The sequence below is a fragment of the Rhea americana genome, unplaced genomic scaffold (genome assembly GCF_003343005.1).
Source record: "Rhea americana isolate MKP2758 unplaced genomic scaffold, rheAme1 scaffold_20, whole genome shotgun sequence".
Classification (NCBI taxonomy): Eukaryota; Metazoa; Chordata; class Aves; order Rheiformes; family Rheidae; genus Rhea; species Rhea americana.
In genome coordinates this window covers 7,199,741-7,225,461 of record NW_028186150.1, presented here as the reverse complement: position 1 = coordinate 7,225,461, position 25,721 = coordinate 7,199,741, and the positions used below count along the sequence as shown (strand labels likewise).

Sequence of the window (25,721 nt, the reverse complement as noted above, 5' to 3'; positions counted from 1 at the left end):
AAACCAGATAACTTCTGAGAGAATTTCAAGTCATAAACTGCAAAAGCATTTTATGAACAATTTCATTTGTTTACATACTTGTAATATCACCAAGCCAAAAAAATGGAGGCAAAGTGAGGTGGAATAGTTTGCACAAAGATACCACCTAGACGACCAGAGTTGAGGTAAGAATCTTGGAATGATATCTGTCATTCTTCTCTCAAAATTCTTAGACTAGCCAAACATGATAGACAACATGTGCAAGAGTCAATGTCATTTGCGACATTTGTCACAGTACTTTTCTTATCATTAAGCAACATGAATGTGTTGAGCTGGGGGAAAAAATAATCCACTTCATTGAAATAATATTTAGSACTTAATCCCTCAGAACTCTTTTCAGAAGCTTACTTCACTGCACTATAAATTGAAAGATAAAGTCAGCATTTATAGCAAGGTATTTGGAAGCTGTGGCATAACAGTTTTGTGGCTAATGTAACAGAGCATTTTGACAGAGGAGGATGAAGTTTTAATAAGCAGTTGGCACCGAGCTGCAGTCAACAGTTAGAAAGAGTCAACTATATATAGCAAGTCTAATTATTGCTTAAAAGTTGGTAACTGTCTGAGTGTGTCTGTTTTCCTGTCCATTACAAATGTGCTCTTGTATAATTTTTTTTAAAAACTTTATTACTTCTAAATTACTTCTAAAACAAAAAATCTAAAATATTTACAGCCTTTATCACTCTATGCACAAATAAAACATAGCCTTGAACTCAGCTTTCAAAATATTCAAGTCATTTATCTCACATGGATTCTTCAACATTTGTTTAGCTGGGAGCAGCTTTTAATAAATTCTAATAACTTTCTAAATTGATTAAATTTTGCGTAATTCAGGAACCAGAGAGTCAAAAGCCTCTCACAAAGCCAACCTGAAGTCCTTAGTTAAATAAAACTCCTACTGTAAATCCAGTCTCCACTTTCCCCTCCCTCCACTGCTGCTGTTCTCATCCAACTGAAGCTCTGGCTCAGGATCAGCTCTAGGCCTTTCCATCAAGGAGCACACAAATGAGAAAACAAGAGCCAGCAAATACTCAGAAAAATCAATACTAAAGTCTCCCTGGGTCTTTCATATTTTTTGCCCTGTTCAGATAAATCGTAACTTAAGAAAAAAATGCTCTCTGAAAACTGCAAATAGGATGGCTTTCAAGGCATTTTTAATGCAATACATCATGGGCATTATAAAAAGAGGTAACCTTTGTCGGTTAACTCTCTCTGTTATGCTGCTTTCCTATTCACTTTGGCAGCAGCACTGTTCACAATATGGCACCAATAAAATATAGAACTACAATCAGACACAGCAATTTCAATCAAAGTATCCTGGGGTCTCCTCATAAATCCAGCACCTTGGAATGTGCTCGTTAAAATGACTTATTTTTTGCAGTTTGATAAATTTTTTATTGCTTAAGTACAGAGTTCAAATGTAGCTCACAGACTCCTTTTCTCTATATTCTTAGTGATTGCACCTTATAATTATCAGCAGCAATTGAAACTGATTGCTCCTGCCATGTTATTTTGGAAACAAATGGAAGCAAGCTGCTACTAGTTTTTAAATGCAAGCTCTCCAAAGTGAGGGGGAAAATACTCCTTAGYATTTGTGGTGTATGTTTGGGTAGCGCTGACACACTTATGCGTAACAAGAAGTCAATATAAAATGCTGTATGTCACACCTCAAGCATGATTGAACACTGTATATTAGTTTAGATAATTATGGTTCCCATTTAAGTGAAAACATCTGGATGTGTCTAAATCATAGGTAATTTAGCATAAATCATGTGGTTCTTACATATACAAGACATCTTCCATAGACCAATAGACCTTAAGAGCATTTATTTGTTTTGGAGTAAACTATATTGAAATTGTCAAAGGCAGCAGCATTAAACGGAAATACAGTAAAATTATCTGCAATTTTGAATTCTACTCAGTAAAGAGTTACCGAATTTGGCCAGCAGGAATCTCTCTGCTTGTATCCCAAACATAATGATCCAACCAGGTAACAAGCTTATAACATAACACTAATGACTCAAAGATGTAATTAAGGATTGAACAGTGAAAGGGAGACCATCGCTGCTGAAATTGGGCCACAACACTACTCCTCTAACTGGATGGTCAAACTGCAGAGACGTCTCAGCTCTCATGCTCCACTTTACTGGTTTTGGGTCACAGTAAGGTCCAGAACAACAGCGAAATTGTTTTCCAGGGCCTAGRTTAGTTATTGTTCCACAGCAAAGAAATTAAAGCAAACTTGAAAAGTTTCTTTACCATTTGGCACCAAAATCTTCAAGAACAGTTCGAGAGTATTTTGGCACTCTGAAACCTCACTGTGCCCTGTTTAAATTTTAATGTCAAATCATATCCTAAATCTAATCTTAAAATCAAAGATGATTTCTTAGAAGACAGTATCGCTTTTGCCAACACACTGTCAAAAAGAATAAGGACTATAAACAACTACTTCTGTCATTAACTCCAACTAACCATTGCTATATGAATATAGAACAAAGAATTAGCCTTCCCATATTGATTAACTATTCCAGAATTTAAAAGAATTTGGGCATAAATTCATAATTTAATGAAATATAAATATCGGACTTACTTTATACACAATTAATATAATAAATAAAAACTCTTCCTCCTCCCTTTGACCAAACTCAGGCAATACTACACTCCAGTACAACTGTTAAGCTATTTTCTCTTAAAAAGCCTAGAAGAAAAGATGATAATATGAAAACTGAAGATCAACAAATCTAACTCCTTTTAGACCAAACCAAAAATTAAATTCCACAATCACAGACTTCTTTTTAAAAACAGAGCATGTTAAAATAATCCACTGAAGAACTGACCAACTCTGCCTTGCATAGCAGATTGCACTCTGGCAAAAAAAGAACAGTCAAAACATGCTGTCAACCACTTCTATAGCGTGAGATTCCCGTAGCCAGATTGCTACTACCAGTTACAAATTTGTGACATAAATAACAATACAAGCTATTGATTAACAAAACCAATACTACTTTGAGAATTTATTTCCTCAAAATTACAAACAAAAGTTCTGTCTTTTGGCACCACCAAATCACTTTTCACAAAGCACTGAAAATGAACAGACAATTCCTGAACAGCAGATAGACTAAGCAACTRAACCACCTGATTTCAAAAAAGCAACACACAGCTAGGAATTATCTTAACACCAGAAAAACTGCAGTCCATATTACTTCACTGTCTTCCATAGCAACTTACATGTGTTGCATGCAAGACAAGTGAAAAAAGCAGAGCGTGCCCTGCTTTTCAGTAGCTGGAGGGAACGAGTACCTACCCCGTTATTTCTTCTGCCTTATTACTGAGAAACACAGCATAATAGCTTAATTAACCTGTATTAACATTTTAACTTTTGCTTACAAGTGAGATTCACAAACACAGAATTGAAGGATTTGCCAGCACTGTTCTTATCAATTCATATCTGGAATACAAAACAAGCAAAATTCTCCCAGCCCTACACTGCTAAGGCTGTATGAGTATTTCATAAAGTATTGATAGTGTGGTCAGGAAAAATAATAATAAAAAGAGTATTCATTCAAATGATGATTTTTCTTTTTAAGAAACTAGAGCTTCAAATCTACAATTTCAGTCCATTCATTGGCTCATTAAAATTTTGTGTTCATCTCAGATAATAAAGCCAGCTAGCCAGCACCTACAAGTTATAGACCTGACTACTTCCACCAACTTATTCATTGTTAAGAAATAGTAAAGATTTTTCCATGCAACATTTTTATTCTTTCTACAATCACTATTTCTAATACATTACTGACATTACAAAACACTTAATATAATTGTTTTCATATTGTACAAATGACTACTCAGTAACTTTTATCCATTAAGCAGGACATAAAGAGCATTATTGATCAACCACAGATTTAAAATGATTCCAATTCGAAACAGCTTTCATAGTTTCAGGACTTTTCTAACTTCATGAGGAAACAAGCATGTAATGAATCTCTCTCTCTCTCTCTCTCTCTCTCTCTCTCTCTCTCTCTTTTATTTTTATTCCCAATTACTGTAGAAATGAAATGTCAGTCATAAGGTTTTATAATAAGATGTTGCATTCAACATAGTAGTTTGAAAAAACACAAATATCTTTTTACAGAAGAAACAAGTATGAAAGCTCCTCCAACATCAGTCATTACAGCAACTAATCACAAGTTTGTTAAACCTTTGAACATTACCTTGTCTGCTAACAGATCCRGTCACTTTTTACTCCAAGAAGTTTACATTGCAAGTACATCTTACAGGCAACAAGCCAAACAAAATATAGCAAAGTCTCTAGAGGAAACTACTCCTCCAAGCTCAAACTTAGTTTGTGGAAAGTCCAGGTAGGAAAAAGATGGCCACTTCTGGTCACTACATGATTTTCCATTTCCTTTAAGCTAGGTATCTTTACTTCATCTTAAGCACTAATCTTAATTGCTCTTGTGAATGATAAAACTTCCTACGGAACTTAGGAGAACTTGAGGGGAAAACGTTCATTAAAAAATGCCCTCAGAAGAAATMCAGTTTTTGAACCTGCTCTTATTCTAACAATATTTGGATTTCAATTCACTTTTCAGAAAAGTGCAGGAAATGAGTTTTTAGCCCACTATGTTAAAATCCTGAACATGTTATTATATCAATGCTCCCATGCCATGGTAGAATTCTGTAAGCTTTGTTGTTAAAAATCCTAAACTCGCCAAAATTTGGAATCCCTGTTTCATGGTAAATTCTGAAAGAAAAATAAATTAATTCAGGATTATGTTAGTGATAGTACAATTGAACACACATTCTGTATCATATTCTATGATTAACACTCATGCACTTTTATGAGGTATAAACAAAAATTTTTTAAAAAATCTCATTTAAAATGATAGACTATTTTCACTATTTTATAATATATTTTAACCCAATTTATTGTAATTTATTTTTTATTTTAATGTAAATTAAAGCAAAGAGTATTCAGATGAGCATTATGTAAAATGTCTGTCTTATTTTGTTGTTCAAAAAGTTCCTCATTTGAAGTTGCTATGAAATAGTTCGACATTTGAAACAAGGAACATTGATACTAATTAGAACATCAGTGTGGTCTAATATCTTCACCTTGGCTCTCAAATTACTTTTCTGACATATTAAAACCAGCTTCTACTGCAATTCATACTGATCAAAGCATCAAACATTAAACTTTCATTAAGGCATCATACTGAACAAACGAACAAGAAAATAAAGTGTTTCTATTGCAAAAGCATCTGCTTTAATATCATTTAATAAAATAAAAGCCTATCAGAAATGATGTAAAAATACCACTTAAAGTAAGAAGAAAGCCATATAATCAGAACCCCTAAAGAGCCAGGTAAAAAACAGCTCCCATAACACTGCCAGACTGCTTGACTTCTAGGGCTATTCCAAATCTGCAAGGCTGGGGATTCAGTATTCGCGGCAGGATATATGGATATATTCGTACTAGCCAGGAAAACCCTGGTTTCTCCATTCTATGAGGCTACTGCAGGTCCTCAGCTGCTACAGAGACCAGTGAGAACCTGAGGGGTAGAGAGCTGACAGGCAACAACAGTATTTTCTCCCAGAATACTACCAATTCATCTAATCAACATTTTCTCATGAAAAATTGTTTCTTTAAAAAATTCTTTTTATTACGTATTCTAATTCTAAAGACTCCATGACAGAGTCTTTATATGATGTATGAATTCATACTCAACACTAACTAAATGGATTAATGGATTAAGTATTAATAAAAGATATTGATATAAGCAGCAAAAATATTTATGGAAAATAGGAACAGGAGTCACAATATGCCTCTCCAAAGGTTTAATAACAGTCTTCAGAAATATATTGCGCCTCCTCATACCTGAGTTATGAAGAGTTTCATAGGAGACAAAGTAAATATATGACARTCTCAGTGAACTGCAGAAACCAACGCACTGCAAGTGGTATAGAACTGGAAAGAATATTACAAGCACTGATGAGTTTACAAACACCTCCTTTGGGAGGTATAAACAGGCAAACAAGAGAGCAAAATGACAATTTAATCCTCTAAAATCAAGTACGCTAATTAAGCTTATTGAATCACGTAGAAAAAGTCAACATCCACAACAAATATTTATTGTCACTTCAATGAATTTGCCATATTCAAAGGCTACTCATAGTTTATCCATTTCCTCAGACTTATGAATTAGCGGACCGACCCTAAGCATGGCTTCACTTTAGGGAGACACAAGCATCAGCAGCCATAACCCAAACACAAAAACATATCACTGAACTGTTTGCACATGCGGTAAACATTGCACCGGTAAACATACTGCGTGGTGCTCAGCAGCTGTGCTGAGCACCTTCAGCTCCCCTTAGAAGTTCATGGAACCCATCTGAGTCATGCTCAAGCGGTTTCAACTGGCATTAAACTTCCTGTAGAATTAGCTGACTTTAAAAAAATCTTTCTTTTTTTTTTTTTTCCCAAAAATTCCTTTACCATTCATATAGTCTCCAGCCTGGGCTTCTTAATATTGCCTGCATTTGCCAAGAAATCTTCTACAATATATATCAAACTCAAACTTTTAGAATCGTTGCATAAATAATCACAAATACCAGATTAGGCATAATGTAAAATGACAGAATCATTAATTTATTCACTGAAAAACTACTATTTTTGGAGTATTTATGTCTGCCTTTAAATCTTCCCAAAAGATTAAGTACGAGTAATTTTTTTTATTAAAAAAAATCATCTACTTCTCTGTAAAAGAAAAGAAATTTTTTAGTGCAGATATATCAAAAAAATCTCTTTTTACTCTTGTCAATCATATCCTGCATAGCATTCTCAGTGGCTTTAATACAGAGCATAATTTTTACTTATTTAACATGCTGAACTGTTGAACAAAAAAAGTGACAATGAGCTATGAATATACTTTTTTGTTAATTTATATTTATTTGAAGTTAAGTGGACTAATTTTCCCCCTCTCCACATGAAAGTTTTACATTAAAATAAACAGGTTTTAAGCATATGGCAAGAAATTCTAACACATTATCATTAACTCATGATCACATTTCTCCTAAAATATTACTGAAGAAAAATTCTCTACAGCACTATTGACACAAATTACATTTACAGGATACAACATATCAAGATTTTTGGCAAACRGGATAGAACAACAGTCATAAAAAAATTGACACTTTATTGGTCAAGGGAACATTTCCTATCCTGTTTGACAGCTATGTTTTATGTTCAGGAAAATGTAAATTTCTAAACATGGTGATTTCAGCTGAACATTATAGAACAAAGTGACCTATAGTTTCAATACTATTAACAAAATCAACAACAGAATGCACATGAAAATATCAGCTGTAATTTTTACATCATGGTCTTTGGCCCAAACCTACAGAAGTCAGTGTGAATGGTTCTCATATTTTGAGGTGAACATCAAAGGATTTTTGGAAGGATCAAAAATCAGCTGTGAATTATGAAACACAAGGGATCATTTGCAAATTCACATCAACTAGTTAATTGTCTAAATTCTAATCTTATGCTTGTAAAACTGGAAACCATTAAAAAAAAAATCTATCAAGGCTCTGTTCAGAACTGTTAGGAAAAAAAAAACTAAACAAACTCATTCCTGTTTATAAAAAAGACAGGGATGGTACTTTAAACTAAAGAAACTACTACACATTTCTCCACTTCAATTAAATTATTTAGATGTTTTCTAAATAACTAAGAACCTGCAAAACCCAATCTACAACTTTATTTTCTTTTTTTTAATAGAAAACTTCCACTCTTCCCAACTACAGAAATGTTGGCAGGCCCTCCACAAAACATACATTAGCACTACATACAGCATGCCTAGACAAAAGAGGTATATACTGCCAGTAAATACAGTAACACTTTCATACAAAACCAAACCAAAATGTTCTTTCCAAAGAAAGGAGAGTACTAAAATCAGCATAAAGCAGGAGCAAGTCTGTATCCGATAAATCACCCAATACATATCATGATCTCAACTACAATAAAACATTTTACAAGATAGAAAATAGGCACCTGTGGTAACCTGGAACACAGATTTGACATATTTTGATTTCTTGGCACTTCATCTGAAAGTTAATTATAGCAATTTTTAAATCTACTTAGAAAAAAACTGATAAGGCCAGCTGTAGTCAACATACATGCATTTTGCATGGGTGTTACTAGAAACAAAAGAGGCACTGAAATGAAAAAAAAGATGACATTTAGTACCACAATGTATTCAGAAGCAAGTGAAAAATCTAGACTAGCATGCAGATGTGCTTACACATGTTAAAACACAGAAACATAAAACAGCTTCAGGGAATTAAAATATTTATCTCACTATTGCAGCCATACTATACTGCCTCCCCATCACTCACCTTCACAGCTGTAACTGTACACAGCAACCGTTGACCTTGCAACCAGATTCTCATCATGGTGCCAGCTCACTGCCATGTTCCCCATTCCAAAATAAGGCTCTTGTTTCAAGTACAGCATTTGTAGCGGATCCATATAATTTAATAAAGTCAAGTTAAAAGATGTTCTGTTCTTTAGACTCGTGTAGTCATCCTCTGAAACGTAACAACTGCTTTGATCTTTTAAAACAGACCCTTTCTCCTTAGTAGGAGCATCACAATTTTGTTCCCTATCTATTACAACAGTATCTTTGGTCTCAGATGAGTTTTGTCCTTGTAATGCTTGGACTGCTTCAATATGCAAATAGTCATTAAGTTTGATTAATGCTTTACAAGCATCATGTATTTGAGGACTGCAATATTTTATTTCATAACCCTCAGTAGGCCAAGGAACTGTAAATAATCTTGTGTTCAAGTACTTGTAAGTGCATCCTGGGTTTCCAATTAATATACGAGACACTGGGGTGACAAAATCTTTTCCTTTGATCCTTACAAGATCTTGAAAGAAACAATCATATTTTCTCAAGGTCAAAAAGCCTTCTTGTACTGCTTGATGGAGCTCTTCAGGTACTGTATCAGATTTCCTGAAAATTAGTTTGGAATATTTGGTCTCCCACTAAAGAAAAACAAACAAACAAACAAAAAGTTACTCTTTTCACATGAAGCAAAGTATTTCATACATTCAAGAACAGGTAAGGTTCAACTGACAAGCCATCAAGCATGAGTCTAGAGCATGGCAAAGACATAAATACCACATTCCAACATATTACACAAACTGTGCACATATACCAGTGGCCTGTAACCAGACAGTATCACCAAGGCAAATCTTTATTTTTAAGTGCCACAAAACTTAAGAACTGAAAGTATAATCTAAAAGCAACTCTACCACATTAAAACTCTGCAGAATATGTCAATCAGAAACACTGTGCCTCAGAAATACAAGGGCTGAGCAATGCCTACTAAGCTATGTTCCTTTAATATCCAAAACGTAAAATTTGCCTTAGTATGGGATCCTCTTTGGCTACCCATTATCTGGTATGTTAGCCTTATCAAAGGTAAAATACTGGCTAATCATACGAGCTCCATCACAGCCTGGTTTCCTGGGCCCAGTTCTTAAGAAGCAGAGACTCATCCAGTCTCTGCAAAGACAGAGAAAAGGATCTGAAAGGACATTTACAAATTTGTGATCACATTTTTAAAAAGCAGTATAGACAAAGCTTTGAAATGTTCATAGCAATATGACACTTCCATAATCTTTCTTGCTAAGCATTATTTTGAAAGGATGTCAGAACTTGGGAAAGCTGTCAAGCTTCCTAGCTTCCTGTTGAGTTAGTGCATGTCTACACTTCAAGAGAAGTTACTTAGCACAGTGCTGAACCCCTTGCTCTGCCTCCAGACTTTCACTATTTAGGTTTAGCARTTAAGAAATGCTTGGTCAGTCTCACTGAAAGAAACTAATGGCATTTTTCAGGAGCCCCTTAGATAAACTGCTGATGTTTCATCTTGGATAAAAATATAGGAAATACACATATAAAAAACAATTTATAGAGCAAAGAAAATAAAACTGTGAAGTGTAAAAAACATCAAGCATTTTGCTGTATTGCACCTCGTTCTCTTCAAAATAATGCTCAATTTACTAGACCTTTCTATTTTCACAGTCCTCAACACACACCATCTAATTCCTCCTTTCTAATTATAAYATCTCTAACCTTATTTTCCCTCTCTCTCCTCCTGTGATACCCTCTGGAGTTCACAATGCAGCAGTTTGCACAGACAATTCCCAGCAAAGGCATGATGCTGCTAATCAGCAGTATCTTGCTTTGTATGCAAAATATCACTTCCCACTCCAGGAAGGCTTGGATGACTTTGTTATTGCTAATCTGATTTCCTGAGGAAGTGAAGATCACCTAATCACACCTTTTACTGGTTGCCTGCAAATCTGCCATAAATACTGCTGAGACCATCAAACTGGACAAAGGCCAGAGAACAACTTTCTAAATAAACTAAGTTCCTATATATTTCATTAAAATTAATGGATAGGTAAAAGGAACAGATACAAATTAATAACTTAGCAAGGGAAAGGCTGTAATGCAAGCCTACTAGGTGTCAATTAGCACATGGGAAGCTCAGAAGGAGCTTGCTGTACCTATTTCCTTTTGCCCAGATGATAGGCACTAGCCTGGCGAGCAAGTAGACAGTGACAGTTTTACAGGAAACACTTAGGGAAAGCCAAAACCTGAAGGCATTAGGGAATGGGGCCAGAGCACGCGGATGCACAAAACTGACTCTTCAAAAATGTTTGTTTAYGTAATAGCTTACGTTCAAAGTGCCTTTAAAACATACATATACACCCACGCTCTGCAACATCACCACAAAAGCACCACACTGACATAGAACATCTGTTGGCTACTTCAGGTACAACTCAAGTTGACTTTACTGGTATCATCTACTTCCAACTCAGTTTTGTACCTGGCTTTCCRAAAATTAACGGTAAAATGCAAAAAGCTTGTCTTTAAAAATACAAACCATGTAGTAAGTCAGTCTATATAGTTTCTACCACAGGAAAATGGTTAGACTTTGCATAATAAYATGCACAATAACATCCCACAATACTTAAGAAAAGATTTTATGGGGTCATTTGTTCCTACTCTAAAGATGAAAATAAAAAGACGACTATATGAAAAATAGTGATTAAATATAACTTGGTTCACACACCTTGCCACCACTGCTTGTGAATTTTTCCAGTGAAGCTACTACTACATATTTTCTGAGATTTTTATGGTTTCCAAAAACTAGGGGAGGAAAAAAGCCTATTTGACATAATGATATCTACAGATAGTCATCATTTGAGGGGGGATCTTATCAATGTGTGTAAGTACCTGAAGGGAGGGTGTCAAGGACAGGACCAAACTCTTTTCAGTTGTCCCGTGTGACAGGAYAAGAGGCAATGGGAAGAAACTGAAGCACAGGAAGTTCTGCCTGACCGTGAGGGGGAATTTCTTCCCCGTGAGAGTGACAGAGCACTGGACCAGGTTGCCCAGAGAGGTGGTGGAGTCTCTTTCTCTGGAGATCTTCAAGGCCCGCCTGGATGCAGCCCTGTCTAACATGCTCTAGGTGACCCTGCTGAGCAGGGGGGTTGGACTAGATGATCTCCAGAGGTTCCTTCCAACCTTACTGATTCTACGATTTCCAAAACAGAATTTAYATGCTTAACTTTAAATACAAAAACTTAAAAATCGTCCCAGATATCTCTTTGAAGGTTCTCTACACTCTCCAGCACAAAGTACTGGATCCCAATCTTCCTTAAAAGAACTGCATATATACTTGGGAAACAATTCTCCTGAGCTTTCCAAAAGCCTGAAAAAAATCCTTTAGGGATCATGAACTGTCTCATTTGTCTCAATCAGTGTGTTGTACCTGTAACCCTTGAACAGTACACAAAATCCTTATAATCACTGAAATTAGTAATTGCAGTAAATYGCAAAATTTAAGTATTGACTCYAGATATGTAGGAGTAAGATAAGAATAGTGTAATTTTACAATCATAGGATACTTACTAGTGACAGAACATTACATACATATAAAGATTAGTACTGTATGATACGTACCATTATGAAAACAGGATATATAATTAATGAACAGGAAAAACAATGAGCGCACCAGCAGTTCTATAGCAGTATCTCAGTAGTTCTTTGAACAATTATGTAGATAGGACATATTCAGGTCAGATTAACCAATTACTAAATTATATATTCTATTATGGCAAATTTAAGAAGTCATTCTTATTAAATATTTTTAAATCATTAAAGCATTGTATTTTACACATTGTACCTATGATTCTAGCTTWAAAAAAAATACTGATGGCCCATAAGAAATCAGGAAGTGGAAACATATTTCAGATATATCACATGAAAATAGCTTGTTCTTCTCTAAATCCAAACAGTCGTTGTGCAATATCTTACATAATGAAAGCATTAACAGATCAGAACATAGGGTAAACACTGGGTTCACACTGGATACCTTGTTGTTTTGGAAGGAATAAGTAAAAGGCAAAAAAATATGTATCGTGTGCTGTAACTCTGACAGCAAGTATCAAAGGATAGTTCACTGCCCACTGTCAAGAGTAACAAGGTGACTGACAACCACAGGACATGAAAGAAACATCTGAGGCTTAATTTTTCATATGAATGTTTCACACACATTTGAAATATACCTACACTTTTTCATCCAATGTACCAGGGCTTCTCAATACAGAGGATGATTCTAGAGGATGACTCAAGTGATAGAGCAGCACCAGCAATCAGCAGTGAATAGCAAACTGACCCTTACATCATGAAATCATAGACTGTATTTAAGAAATATTTGTGAATTGCTTCTGTTAGTATTATCTTATTTCTATTTTTCCTCAAATTCTGTTTATAACTTGGCTTTAAAAAGGGATATTATAGTGTTTCAACCCGCAGTTGGAGGCCCAATTCTAAAATTCTTCATTGGGCAAAACATACATTAAAGAAGAGATCCRTGGAAATTTTGCTTGCGTTTTTCATTCTTGAATACCTTCATTCTAGAGGTCTTATATCACACAATATCAATGTGCATCATCTTTATCAGCCATCAGGAGAAACCAGAAGAGTTGACACTTGTTCGTATCAACTTTCATAGTGTCTCTTCAAAGAAAAATTTTTGGTTTAATAAAAAAAGAAAACTTAGTTTAAAACAAATATATTTAAAAGAAAAATATATTACCAACTGATGGAAACCAGCATCYTCTGGTGTCATATATGGAAGTCTGTTCTCTCCAAGCTCTTCAAGAAGCTTCTTTTTCTGTTAAAAAAAAAACACAGAAAATTAGAGTGAAAACAAGATAAAACCAGTTAAGTATTAAACTACTTGTATTAGAAATACACAAGCATGTGAGCTTGTGTGTCTTACTAGCCTCAGTTCTTGAAAATTAAGGAAAACCGGTTGCAAATTCAAGGAGCTTTTTAAAGCAGTAATGTGGGTTAGGTAGTTTCCAAGCATGTGAGTATTTTTCCTTCTAAATTCATCCTTACTACACTGAGGAAAATCCATCATTGTACAGTGTCTTGCATACCTCTGTCTACTTCTTGAAGCTCATTTCTTATTTCTTACTCATTTTATTTTCTACTTCAACTTGTGGACCCAATGATCACACATTTCATTTAGTGGCTTAATAATATATCTTATTAAAACAACCAGCCTAAGTTTTGGACAGTCTGAAATGGCTCCCAAATCAGACGGGCAATGGAAAAAGAAAGAMTCATTTACTGCACCTCACTGTCCAAAAATCTGACAATATTTAAGATGCCATGCTTCAGACCTGCCACCCCAGCAGACAGCCTCAACTCTGATTTGAAGTTGGTAGTGATCTAAGCAGCAGCTGACTGTAAACAAGGGGTTTTCCTCTCCCCCTTTTTCTCTTGTCTCCYTTTTCACTTCCGTTTTGTTTCTGTTTGTCTGCGGAAATTAGATGAAATAACCTTTTCTTGAGTAGATTATCTTCATTAATGTTTAGTCAACATTATGACTATTTAAAGAAATTGATACAAAAAGAACTATTTTCTCATGTTTTAATTAATTAATGGAAATTTTGCATTTGTTACACAGTTAATTGTGCAGCTAACAAATTGGACAGTGCAAGAGAGAAGCTTGATACAAGCCATACAATTTTTGGAATCAAACAATTCAAAAAAAATCCATGACAAGTCTATCCACATTCATCTACCCACAGTCAAACACTACAATATATAGTGTTATAAGTGTTATAGTGATATAAGTAAAGATTAACAAGAGTGTAAAAATTGTTGCAGTGAAAGCACAGGCCTAKAATGTTGATCTGCTTTCCCTTCTGTGTCTTCCTTTTCTCTTTTAGTATGCAAGGATGGTTTCTTTACAAACTTTGATCATTAACACACACTCGCTAATGAAATGCAACTTGGATCATAAAACTAGATGTTCGCCCCAGTGAATATTTCAAATAATGAAAGAATTCAGTTTCTCGTTCTTATTACAGTATTTTCCATTCTATAGACACTGTCACAAGAAATAATTGAAGTTTCAGCACACTCAAAGTATTTGTGTAGTAAGAACAAGCAGAAAGTGGAATATAGTTTATATGAGAATGGTAGGGCTGTAATACAGATGAAGTTGCACATTAAGTTAAAAAACAGTATCAGTAAGGCTTTCACAGAAGTTATACAGGAATAACCACATATTTTTACAGATTTCATAGAATGGTAAGGTTGGAAGGGACCTCTGGAGATCATTTATTCCAACTCTCAGCATACCCCCGTACAGAGATTGAACCCATGACCTTAGCATTAGCAGCACCAGACTCTAACCAACTGAGCTAAAYCTTTGTTACCTACATGTTACTGCAAATTTATTCCTTATATGTCTTTGTTAATGAAGCTTCATTAAAGCAGCAGTTAGTAAGGCTTTAATCTACTTTCCCCTTTGATACTTCTACAGACATGAGAATTCATTGTTAAACACATTTTCTGAATTCTTTTGTAAATTTTCCTTTTCACAATCTTTTCGCATTGCAGCTGGTTAATATGTCAAAACAGATCTTTATGATTCTAGCAGTTAAATCACTTTTTAAAAAGAGGGAGGGAGGGAGAGATAAAAAAAAAAAAAGAACTCCATGCTTCTTGCTTATAGTAAGTGCAAAACAAGGAAAGCTGAACTATGAAGAGACTTAATATGTACTCGATTTTGTGACAGTGAATTTCTTTTATTCAAGCTTAAGCATCAGGGAAGACAACACATTTAAATTCAGGAAGAAGAGTAGAAGCTTTTAAGGGTTAGAGGTGCCAGATCAAACTAAAACAAGAGCATGTAGTTCTCACTTACTCATCCCCACACTCACAATCTGCCGTTCACTGATTCTAACCAGCCTGACAGGAACAGCGCTGAGATTTACAAACTAGAAATGTAGTCTCACTAGGTCTCTAGCTCCCTTTGGGGACACCTTGCGTATTGACATGAAGTCATTGGTGAAACCAAGCATCATGTAACTTCAGATTAAGTTGGCAGAAAATTATATGCTAATATGCTGCATATTCCAAAACAGTAACTCTTCTGTATTATAAAAAAGTTGCTGCAATTTTATTACATATAATCACTGAAAATATTAGATTGCCTTTGTTACCTGTAAAATAAAACACATTAACCACAGAAAAAAATCCTGTAYTTCAACATACTCACAATTGAGGGTGAAAGAGGCAGAAAGCAGAGAGATTCTTACAATTTCTTTGTCAAAAAACAGCCTCTTGGCTGTTTTTTAAGCAYGCAACATTAAAATGCACTGTTGTGTATAGGTAGTACTAGCTCACATTTGATTGTCAGGTCTGGCTAAGTGCTGCTCCTCAGCTTGATGTACAGACTAATACACACAGCTGGGTGGTTTAAACACACTGCTCATCTCTTATGCAAGAAGCTGTCAAATGCCGCAAACATCAAGCTACTCACAAATATCTCCAAAAAGTCAAAAAAGGAAAAGTCAAAGATCTAGCTATATCAGCTGCCTGTAGACTAAGTCTCAGGACTGTTACRTAAGTGTTGCTTATAGGCACTTCAATAGGTAAACCTGTAGATTTTACAGTACAGAAAAAGTGTCTTTACTTGAAGATACTGGATATCCTAGAGTGTATTTTTCTAAATCCTAGTCTTATGTTTTAGAAAATCTTTATTAACAGGATGACAGTTCATTCAGATATCACTATTACATTTCTTATGCTTTAAAAGGCAATGTAATTTCTACACATAGACTAGCAATGCTGATACATGAAAAGATCATCTTTTTACGTGCACCATCACTATAATATCACTATGCACTGTGCACTGCTCAGGAAACCTGGTACGTGCTGCATTTTTGCTGTCAAAGAAAAAAATACCCATAAACACCTTATTTCACAAGCTGTTGACTGTTAACAGAACTGTTATATTCGGTTTTGATAACTAAAACAAATGCCAGAAGCACTAATATCCACCTTTACAATGTATGATGAACTTCCTTGCTGACATTATCAATCTYTACCCACTTATTACTAATAAATGAATGCACTAATGAATGCAATGGTAATAATAATAGGTAGACCCTCTCTACCACTATATGTACCTTTTTGCCATGAAGTAACTTTTAAAAAAGTAATGCACTATATGTYACAGAGCAGAAGAAATAATAGAAACACAGTCAACACACACATAAATTCACAGGACAAAATGCAGTTATGTTGYAAACACGTTGGTTGTTTTTTCCAAATTAAATGGTTAAGGGAGAGATGGGGCTTAATGATATTTTCTGGCCAAGGAGCATGACAGCGTAAGAATTTCCGCAGTTGATACGTTTCCCTAAAGGATGTCAATACCATTCTCAGGATGTTTCATGTCTCTCTTAATTGTAAGACAAACTTCAACATATAGGCTATAAAGGCTAGTGAAGGTCTTACTGTTTCAAATGTAGAATTTCCACTTAGTTTCATCATCAAACAAGTCAGAAGGCAATAATGTTCTTTCAGGCTGCAGATCATTATTTTGCCGGAAACAGTACTGAAAACACATTTAAGGCTGCAATGTCGTAACAACTTCTAAAGCATAAAAACCCAAAAAATATTAAGAAACAAAAAGTTTATTTTTCCAGYACTTAGGATAAAATGCAGTGAGAAATTACATTTGCCCACTCAAGTAGACTTAAGTCAACAACCTAAGTAGGATTTGCCTTTAAAATATAACCCTGGGCTGTTTACTGCCCTGCGTGTCTCATGTACTCAGGATGCTGCTAGGGGAAAATGTCAGCTTCACTACACCAAGTAATCTCTCTGGACCTGGACTAACATCCCATACAGATGTAAAAGGTTAGTCACAAAAGTGCGAGTTACGGACAGATACAACGCTGCCTACAAAACATTTAGAGATGTTAGTTTTAGCATTCACTCTAGTGACTAATTAAAGAATATACTTTATTCAGACCAGTAGACCCCTAAAAGCATGACTGCTACTCACTCTTCTGGGAAGGCCCATCTCATTATCCCCCAAAAGAATTTTCTGAAAAAAAATGCATTTTGAAACTTTTAACCATCACATTCCCAACCTATGTAGGGATGCAAGCAACCTGGTTTGCAGACTGAGTACTTAGTTACTTCCAGCATTAAAGCAGTATTAAACAGAACAAAACAAAAGGTAATCAAACTACAAAGAAGATACAGAGAAGAAGAAAATTCAATGAAAAACTGAATAGCCCAAATATTTTAATCTGTTGCATTTATCTTCCTGTTTTCTGTTCAACAATTCTTACAAATCAGATATTCATTACTTGCATGGATTTCCTATACAAGTTACACTGAGGAACAACCATTTGCTACACTCTGCAGGTGTCTGAGAACTGGCTGGAGTCTTAGCTCTGCTTTTCAGGGTGCAAAGCACAGACYGGCACATTTACTCCATTCCCACAGTGGGAACAACAGAAGAGATACTCCGGCTCCCCAAGTCATTAATTCCCTCACAGGCTGGTCAAGGAGGAGTGGGGGGCAATCCAAAAAACATTTTGTAAATAATGAAATTAAACACACACACTTCCTTAAAAGGAAGTGTATACGAGTTGTCAATACAGATTTTTTTTTTTTTTAAATGAGCTTTAAAATAGTTATTTCAGTGTTTGAGGGAGTTTTTGTTTGTTTGTTTTAAATACAAGCGTTCTAGGATGTTAAGAAAATTTCCAATTAGTTATGATGGGTCCTTGAAATATGGTAGTTAACATAACTGTCTTTATAATGTAATTAATTCATGTCTAATGGTATTTCCATGTGTGTATTTAATGTCTCTTAAGTTTACTTTTTCAGTTAACTGCTGAAAAAAAATATCTGCACCAGCTTGTCTTATATAGAGCAAATAGCACTATTAGCAAAATAATTCTGCWTACTCATACACATTATTCCTTGCAATGTAATTGAATTTTCTGATTCACTACATGACTTGTGTTACAGTCATCTAAAGGCTCACCTTGTTGCTGCCTTAACTTTATGGGGTCAATGATTTTATACATATATACATACATATATATATATATACACACACACACACACACACACACATATATATATATATATAGCAAAGATTTAAAAATTCTCCTTGTTTTTACTCCCTCCCATTGCCAGCAGCCCCACAGCAACGAGAGGTAAAAGAAAGCAGAAAGTTTTAACTAGGCTGACTTTTACTTATCTCGCATGTATACTTGACAAATTCTTACCAGGAAAAAAGGAAGCAGCAACACGGTACTAGAGCTGAGTGCAAGAGGAACACCTAGCAGCTCTAAGACCTGGTCTCCATTCTCACAGCCTACAAAAGACTTTGTGTTATAAACTTCTAATGAAAGGCGCTAACAGACTGGCCATTTTTTACACTGCCAGAAAGTTCTGTTAACTTTCAGCTGCAGCTTTTACACTTTTGAGAATCCTGACCCAGGACTAGACTTAGTCATTAGCACGCACACGCGTATTTTTGTCTTCCATGCAATCCAATGAGTTTGCAGAAATTTCTGGGACAGTCTTTTTTTTTTAAAAAAAAGGGCTATATTCAAAGCATAAGAAAATATCTCTATCTTCATATTGTTTTAGCTGATATTCTTTTGTTCTCCCAAAGGTTATCATGGTTAGCCAGCCTCACTCTGAGAATACACGCTCTCAGGAAAGAGAGCTCAGAGCCATGAGTTCAGAAACAAACCTTTGAGATTCTACAAAACCCTCCTTTCTATTGGCTTTTTCCTCATGTGAGAATGAGGCACATCATATCTCTCTTTCACCTTTTCTTTTTTTTCTTTTTTTTTTTTTTTTAATCAACTGTAATGGAACACTGTTTTCCTTCAGGCCATGCATGGAGAAAACATTATATAACCACATCAGGCGCTCTGAAGCTCTCAAAATTTTGAGACAAAACACTAAAGTCTCATCTAGAAACAAAYCAATCACTTTAAAAGAAAACACCCTAAAACAAAAAATAAAATACAAATACAGTTACAAATACTTASAGTAGGAATGTTGGATAGTTACAAATTTTCAAGTTGACATTTTATTAAACCACCGAGTTTTCCAAGTGTTAGCTACTAAAACTTCATAGCATCCAAGAAGCAAGATCATTCCTGTGACTCACTAAATCCAGTTATGTCAGAAATTAAAAATAAAAACTGCAATAGTGCATTTAGAATATGTTTTTTCTTACTCTAAGTTCAATTACCACATATATTAGATTTCAGAAAAATCTCTCTTCAGATTATCTCTATAAACTCCACTAATTAAAAGATCTTAAGGGACTGGCCAATTTTAGAGTGCCACTTATTCACATGAAAAAGTTACATTTCCAGGTTACCCTTCATTATAGTGAGACTTACCAACAGTCTTGTCTGTGCTACACTGTGATCCAGCCTGTCAAAAATACTGGCAGACATATGAGCACAGTGGACTGTACTTYGCATACTATAGCTGAAGAGCGTATACGAATATTGTTAGAAAGCCTTAAGACTATGGCTGTAACCATTTCCAAACTGGCTCCCTACACYGCATTTCAGAATGCTAGTTATTTAATGTAGTCACTGGGCATCTTACTGTCCCACTGAACAAACCAATGTAATTTAGAGTACTAAATAAAGAAAAATATAWAACGAACAGCCTATTGTAATGCAAACAGATCTTAGGTCTAATACCAGTATTTGTCACTGAGCAGCTGTCTAAAGACTGCTTGATATTCCTTCCTGCTAAGGTACTGTTTGGCTTTGCTTACCAACTTCAACCTCTCTTACCCTTTCTCATAAATCAACAGGCCCAGAATTTGGTTCCCACACACATGCAAACACAAAGACCAGTCATGCATATGCACAACATACTGATATAACTGAACTAAGTTAATTTATGCATTGAAGCAGCTTAGTAATGTGTGAAAAATGTCTTTGCTACCAGTATCCTCTCTCAGAGGCTTGCCTTGATAYGTTAAGGGCCCCTTAATTGTTGTTTTAACCTACAGGAACACTGTTTTGTTGGCCAGGGGCTGTTAATGAAACAAGACCAGCAATTTTCTTACCCAGTTGACTGTAGATTGGTCACACATGGTTTAGCACTAAGTTATATAATAGAAATTTGAAATGGTAAATCATTCAAACACAGCTGCTTTTTGCCAACAGAATACTCCTCAGCCTCTCCACCATACCCTGTCAATAAACTTCCAGCACCACTGCAAGCATCTTAGCATCACTGTCCATTTCTTGTTCTCTCTCATTTGTGCAATCYCTTCCAGTAGGTACCCGCTGGTAAAGGGATCAGCTGTATTAGGTGTGAAGTAAGAATGTTGAAACAGATGACAGAAAATGATGATCGTCCTTCAAATGGACCTCTAAATTCTTAGTTTTTCCTCATGTACATATGGAGTATACATGCACATGCATGTAAAAATTCTGAAGGAATTACTTTGGGATCAACATGATGTTTGTGAATCATGCAGATCAAATGAAGACATTGGACCATTTTTACATGCCATTCTTTGCATAGTTTCATTGAACAAGTCAGAGAAACCAAATTTCTTAACTGAGCAGTAAGTAATCCTTAMAGTAAAACCTCCAAAGAACCAGATGACCGAAACTTTAGTGACTGTCAACATAACTGATTGTGTGATGTTTCAAAAATACCTCTGTACAGCCAAGTCTCAAGAAATCAAGCAGGGTTTGACCAGACACAAAACACTAAGCATCAGTCCTTCAATATAGAAAAGATTTGATATAAAAAAAAAAATACAGATCATAACAATGGTTGRTGTTGAAATAAGGATACATTTGGTATTGCTATCTGCAGAAGTCTTGTATTTTAAGGATACTACGATGTTACAGGKGTTCCCTAATTTGAATTCAAGTCCCTATCAGGGCATAAGGCACCAGTCTGTAGACTGAGCAGCTGCATACCASTCTTATGAATAGGAAATACAGACTATAGTCCTGCTACTCCCTTAAAGACTCAAGGAGACAGGAAAAATGCCAGAGCAGTATGAGAAGCATGACATTTKGGGGAAGCAGAACTTCATGAGCTTGCTCAGGGTATACTATTACTATCAAAGTAGTGTAGTGGTTCTTAAAGTAACAGTAAGTAACTAACAGTAAATTAGCCAACAACCAGAGCTAAAACCAAGGGCTAACACAGCTTGAGATACAGATTCAAAATATTTGCGACAAGCTTGTAAATTCTATAGATATAGATGAAGAACTTGCAAACACGTACATAAGCAGTGTACTAATACACACTAATACAGTTTTTCAGATAAATTACTATTTTAATGAATGTTTACCTAACTACAGCTACATAAACTTTTCAAGATAGAATAAAAAGGAGAGGCTTTGACTCCTTCCTACAACATTTATCTTTTCTTAAATGCAGGGAATATCTCTTGAGGTTAAAAAAAATACACCAAAGATGCTAAGAATAAGTGCTTTCTTCACAGAACAAACTATTCAGAAGTTTTTTTTTTTCCCCCCTTCAATGTATTTGCACATTACTTCACAAGATGAGACCCCTTTGGTTTCTACAGTAATAGTTTAAAGCACTCAATTTCTTTAGTAACTGTAGCAGAAGTTTGCAGGAAGGTATGCACCATAATAAGTAGACATCTGGATTTATGGCACAAAAGAACAAATGCTCTGAAGTCACTATTAGCTCTGACTTTGACAACTCTGCTTTGGAGATGCACTCCACCAACTAGTATGAGAAAGAAGAGTGGCTAAAGGAAGAGTCAACAGCCATATTCCTTTGGGAAAAACAGCCTTGCTAACCTAGGTAATACCTTTTGTACCCAAAAGAGAGAAATCAAGATTGAATTGGCAACTATTGTGGGTGTGGCTGATTATGCCCATTTATCTACTTGCATACTTGACATTGAAGGTACTAAAGCTGATTCTATGGATTTCTCATCTTATCTAGGCAAATACTACYACTTACTGTCAAAACCACCATTAGGGTCAAAGATGCAATGAATTTTCTTGTGTTTTTTCATCATTTGCAGAATATATCGAGCCTTGCCAGAATTCTCGTCCCTATATATTCTGATAAGTAATCCCACGTGTAATAACGGTACTTAAAAAGAAGGGAAAAAAAAAGAATTCTAGGTGTTAAAACATCACCCAGAAAAAAAAAGAAAAAAAAGAAAAGCAGTCAAAACTAAAGTGAAAATAAAACAGATCCTTGGGAAAACAAACAAAACAAAAAAAAATACATATTTCTGTAAGTATCCAAGTTTACTACCAAGTGTGCTTTCCAAAGTCCCCTTGATAACAATGCTAAAGATGGTGTTAATGTAGAAACAGCAGGTGCTAAGTGCAAAGGCTTGTGCCCATGCAGCTGGCTACAAAAAAGATCAATAAGCAGCTAGAGCATTAAATTTCACATACTGTAACTGTCATGCCTACTACATAGYACTTGAACATCTACCTAGGCCATTACAAAATTGTTGGCTCTTGATATTTTTGCAGAACTAAATTATTTTCCATAGATTTCATTAGCACTATAAGTACTACAAAAGCAGTAGTACTTACAAACGTAGCAAAACTTGAAGGCCGTTGTAGCCTTCAGAGACAGCATATTTGATTATTTAACTGGATTTTTCACTCTGTAATGGAAAGACAGGAAGAGAGTTGAAAGCCTTAAAGATAAAAGCAAATGTATTCCAGGAGCACTTGTGTGTTAGTTACAGAGCCAACATATTTTAAAGGAGATATTCAYGATTCTTGAGAGTATATGCCACAATTAACAGAATCACTGCAGCCAGAGTAYATAGAACGAAGGGGTACACTAGATCCCCTGGGGTTCACTTGCAGAAGCTGAGCTCTGCTGCCTCTTCCCTTCAATCTTTATGATGTGTCCTTTTTCAAGGACAACTGCTTTCTCTTTTATGGACACAGATTTTCCTTTAAACATTTCTCACACTAGAGGAGCCTTTGAGCAAAAGCTTTGCGCAATTCCCCTTCCTTTTCCCCTGGAAATTTAAAGGAAACTATCACTGATTTGTGATCATGGTTACAACAAATTTGATGTTMTATAGATTGTCAACATTTCCAAAACAGCACAGCCAATGATATTATTTCTGCAGCTACACAGGTGTACACTCTTATGTCATTTCTTAAAAATACTTTTCAAGAAGATAAAAAATACAAATCACTACTCATGTAGATAAATTTAATATCAATGATATTATGTAGGAGTATATGATTGCACAGAGTGCAATTTGTAATGTTTAATACATCTAAGCAATCTATGTAGTAAATGCACACATATACTGGTGTGCTCATGAGAAAAGAACTTTGTTTCTGCATAAACCACAGCACTGTTCAAAGGGTGACTGTAACAGTTAGAAAACCTGTAAGCTGCTGCTGTTGCCTCTACTTCACAATATGACAACATGAAAAACACTGTTGAGTTTTGGTGGGTTTGTTAAAAGAACTGGGTTTACTTTTGTAACAAGAACAACTTTAAAACTCAGGGGAGGAGGGCACACTATGCAGTGAAAGATTCAAACGGAGTTAACTTTGTTTAGTTTGAAGGTCTTGCTTTGTTCACAGCCTCGGGAATAAGCCACATAAGAAACACAAAGCTAACATTTCAAGTTACATTAGCAGGCAATGATTAGCAAAACTTAGTGTCTGGAAGGTAAAGTCAGACAAGTTCAGACCAGAAAAAGGGAGCACAATTTAAAAGAAAGGATAATTAACCGCTGCAGCAGATCACCACTGAGTGAAATGAATTCTCCCTTATGGGAATTTTTTTTTAATCATCTTTGTATGTTTTTCTAAATGGTATGTTTTAGTTCAGTGGTTCCCAAAATGTTTAGACCAACTGACTGCAATGAATCATCCATATTTCCCTAGGAACTCCTGCACATGCAGCCTAACGAAATAAACTGGAGGCAGTACAGACACTTAGACTGACAATTTCATGCAACTTATTCCTCAGCTTGGTTTTCATCATCACTTTGCCAATTGCCTGTGGTCTGTGAATCAGGAGACACTGGGAGACACTGGTCTACTTCAGACAGAATATGCTTTATTTAAATCTTAAAGTTGGTGTTAAGAGTTTTCTGCTGTCTCCTAACAGCCAAACTTGGCCAAGGTCTGCCAGAGACTGTATTTCACAGATTTCACAGTATTTGGAATACTTAAATTGCTATTAAAGTCTTAAAAAAAAAAAAAAAAATCCAAAAATCCAACCTCTAATGAATGGAAGGATTCTTCAATTTTCTTATATTCACATCTCATTCTTATACTCTCTTTGCGTGGCTGAAAGAATAAGCTCAGGGTACACTAAGATGTAAAATATAGCAGAGCACTGATCTATTATGAAAGAAGTAGATCTACTAAGCTATTTGCTTTGTGCCAAACCAAGACACATTTCATAATCCAAATCCATCAGTCAATAATCGGCTTAAGAACATTTGTTGAGCTAGCTAAAAACTTACTTTTTCAAATAATGCTGTTACTAGTCACAATTAAAACAGTCCTAGCTCTTGCAAAGACTAATATTAATTTCCATTTTTCTGTAAAATATTGCATTGCTTGCACATACAGAGCTCATTTCTTGTTAACTTTTTCTTCCCTCACAATGATGAGATGTAATTGTGCAGACAAAGCTCTAGTCAGTTAAAATGGCCATGCAAAAAAGTTATTTAAGTCATCTATGTCCATTTGTTTCAGGAAACTTCCTTCTTTCCCTTTTCCCCAGACCCTAATATTTCTTACTGGCCTGAGAGTCTATATAGCCCTGCTCTTCACACTGTGTCTGTACTTTGTGAATAGAAGTAGCACAGCAATGATGTCTTTTTAAAAAATTCTCTCTTTCCTCTTCCATACTATTTTCTCAAATACAGTCTTGATTTCCAAAGGTGAGAAAGGGAGAGGCTGGCAGACAGAATGTAATTCCAGGTTTCTCCCAATTCTCCTTTGCCTAATTTGCTCCCTTCTGCTGAAAAAGTTAGATTTATACTACTGTATATTCTAAAGGCCAAATCTAATAAATAAACAGTCCTTACCAATAGTACTAATTCATTCAAGAATAGTTTGGATTTCATCTTCAAGCAAGAAAAGAGGAGAGGCAATCCTACTGATTATCACAGGTACTGAAACTGGAACAGTGGATAGGAAAATACCCACACATTCAACCCTGTGTGGCATAGTATCCAAAACTGGATAAATCCATGAAATGACCTACTGA

At 35.4% G+C, this 25,721-nt stretch overlaps 1 protein-coding gene across 3 annotated transcripts in view; it reads right to left on the bottom strand.

Moving 5' to 3' along the window:
- FTO (FTO alpha-ketoglutarate dependent dioxygenase) overlaps positions 1-25,721 on the bottom strand; it is a 257,390-nt gene that overhangs the window by 194,106 nt on the left and 37,563 nt on the right. For all 3 annotated transcript variants that reach the window (XM_085303867.1, XM_085303868.1, XM_085303870.1), the window contains exons 2-3: positions 13,216-13,293; positions 8,434-9,085 (exon numbers count right to left, since the gene is read on the bottom strand). In XM_085303867.1, the coding sequence (XP_085159993.1) occupies positions 8,434-9,085; positions 13,216-13,293 (730 nt within the window). The remainder of the gene's footprint in view (positions 1-8,433; positions 9,086-13,215; positions 13,294-25,721) is intronic.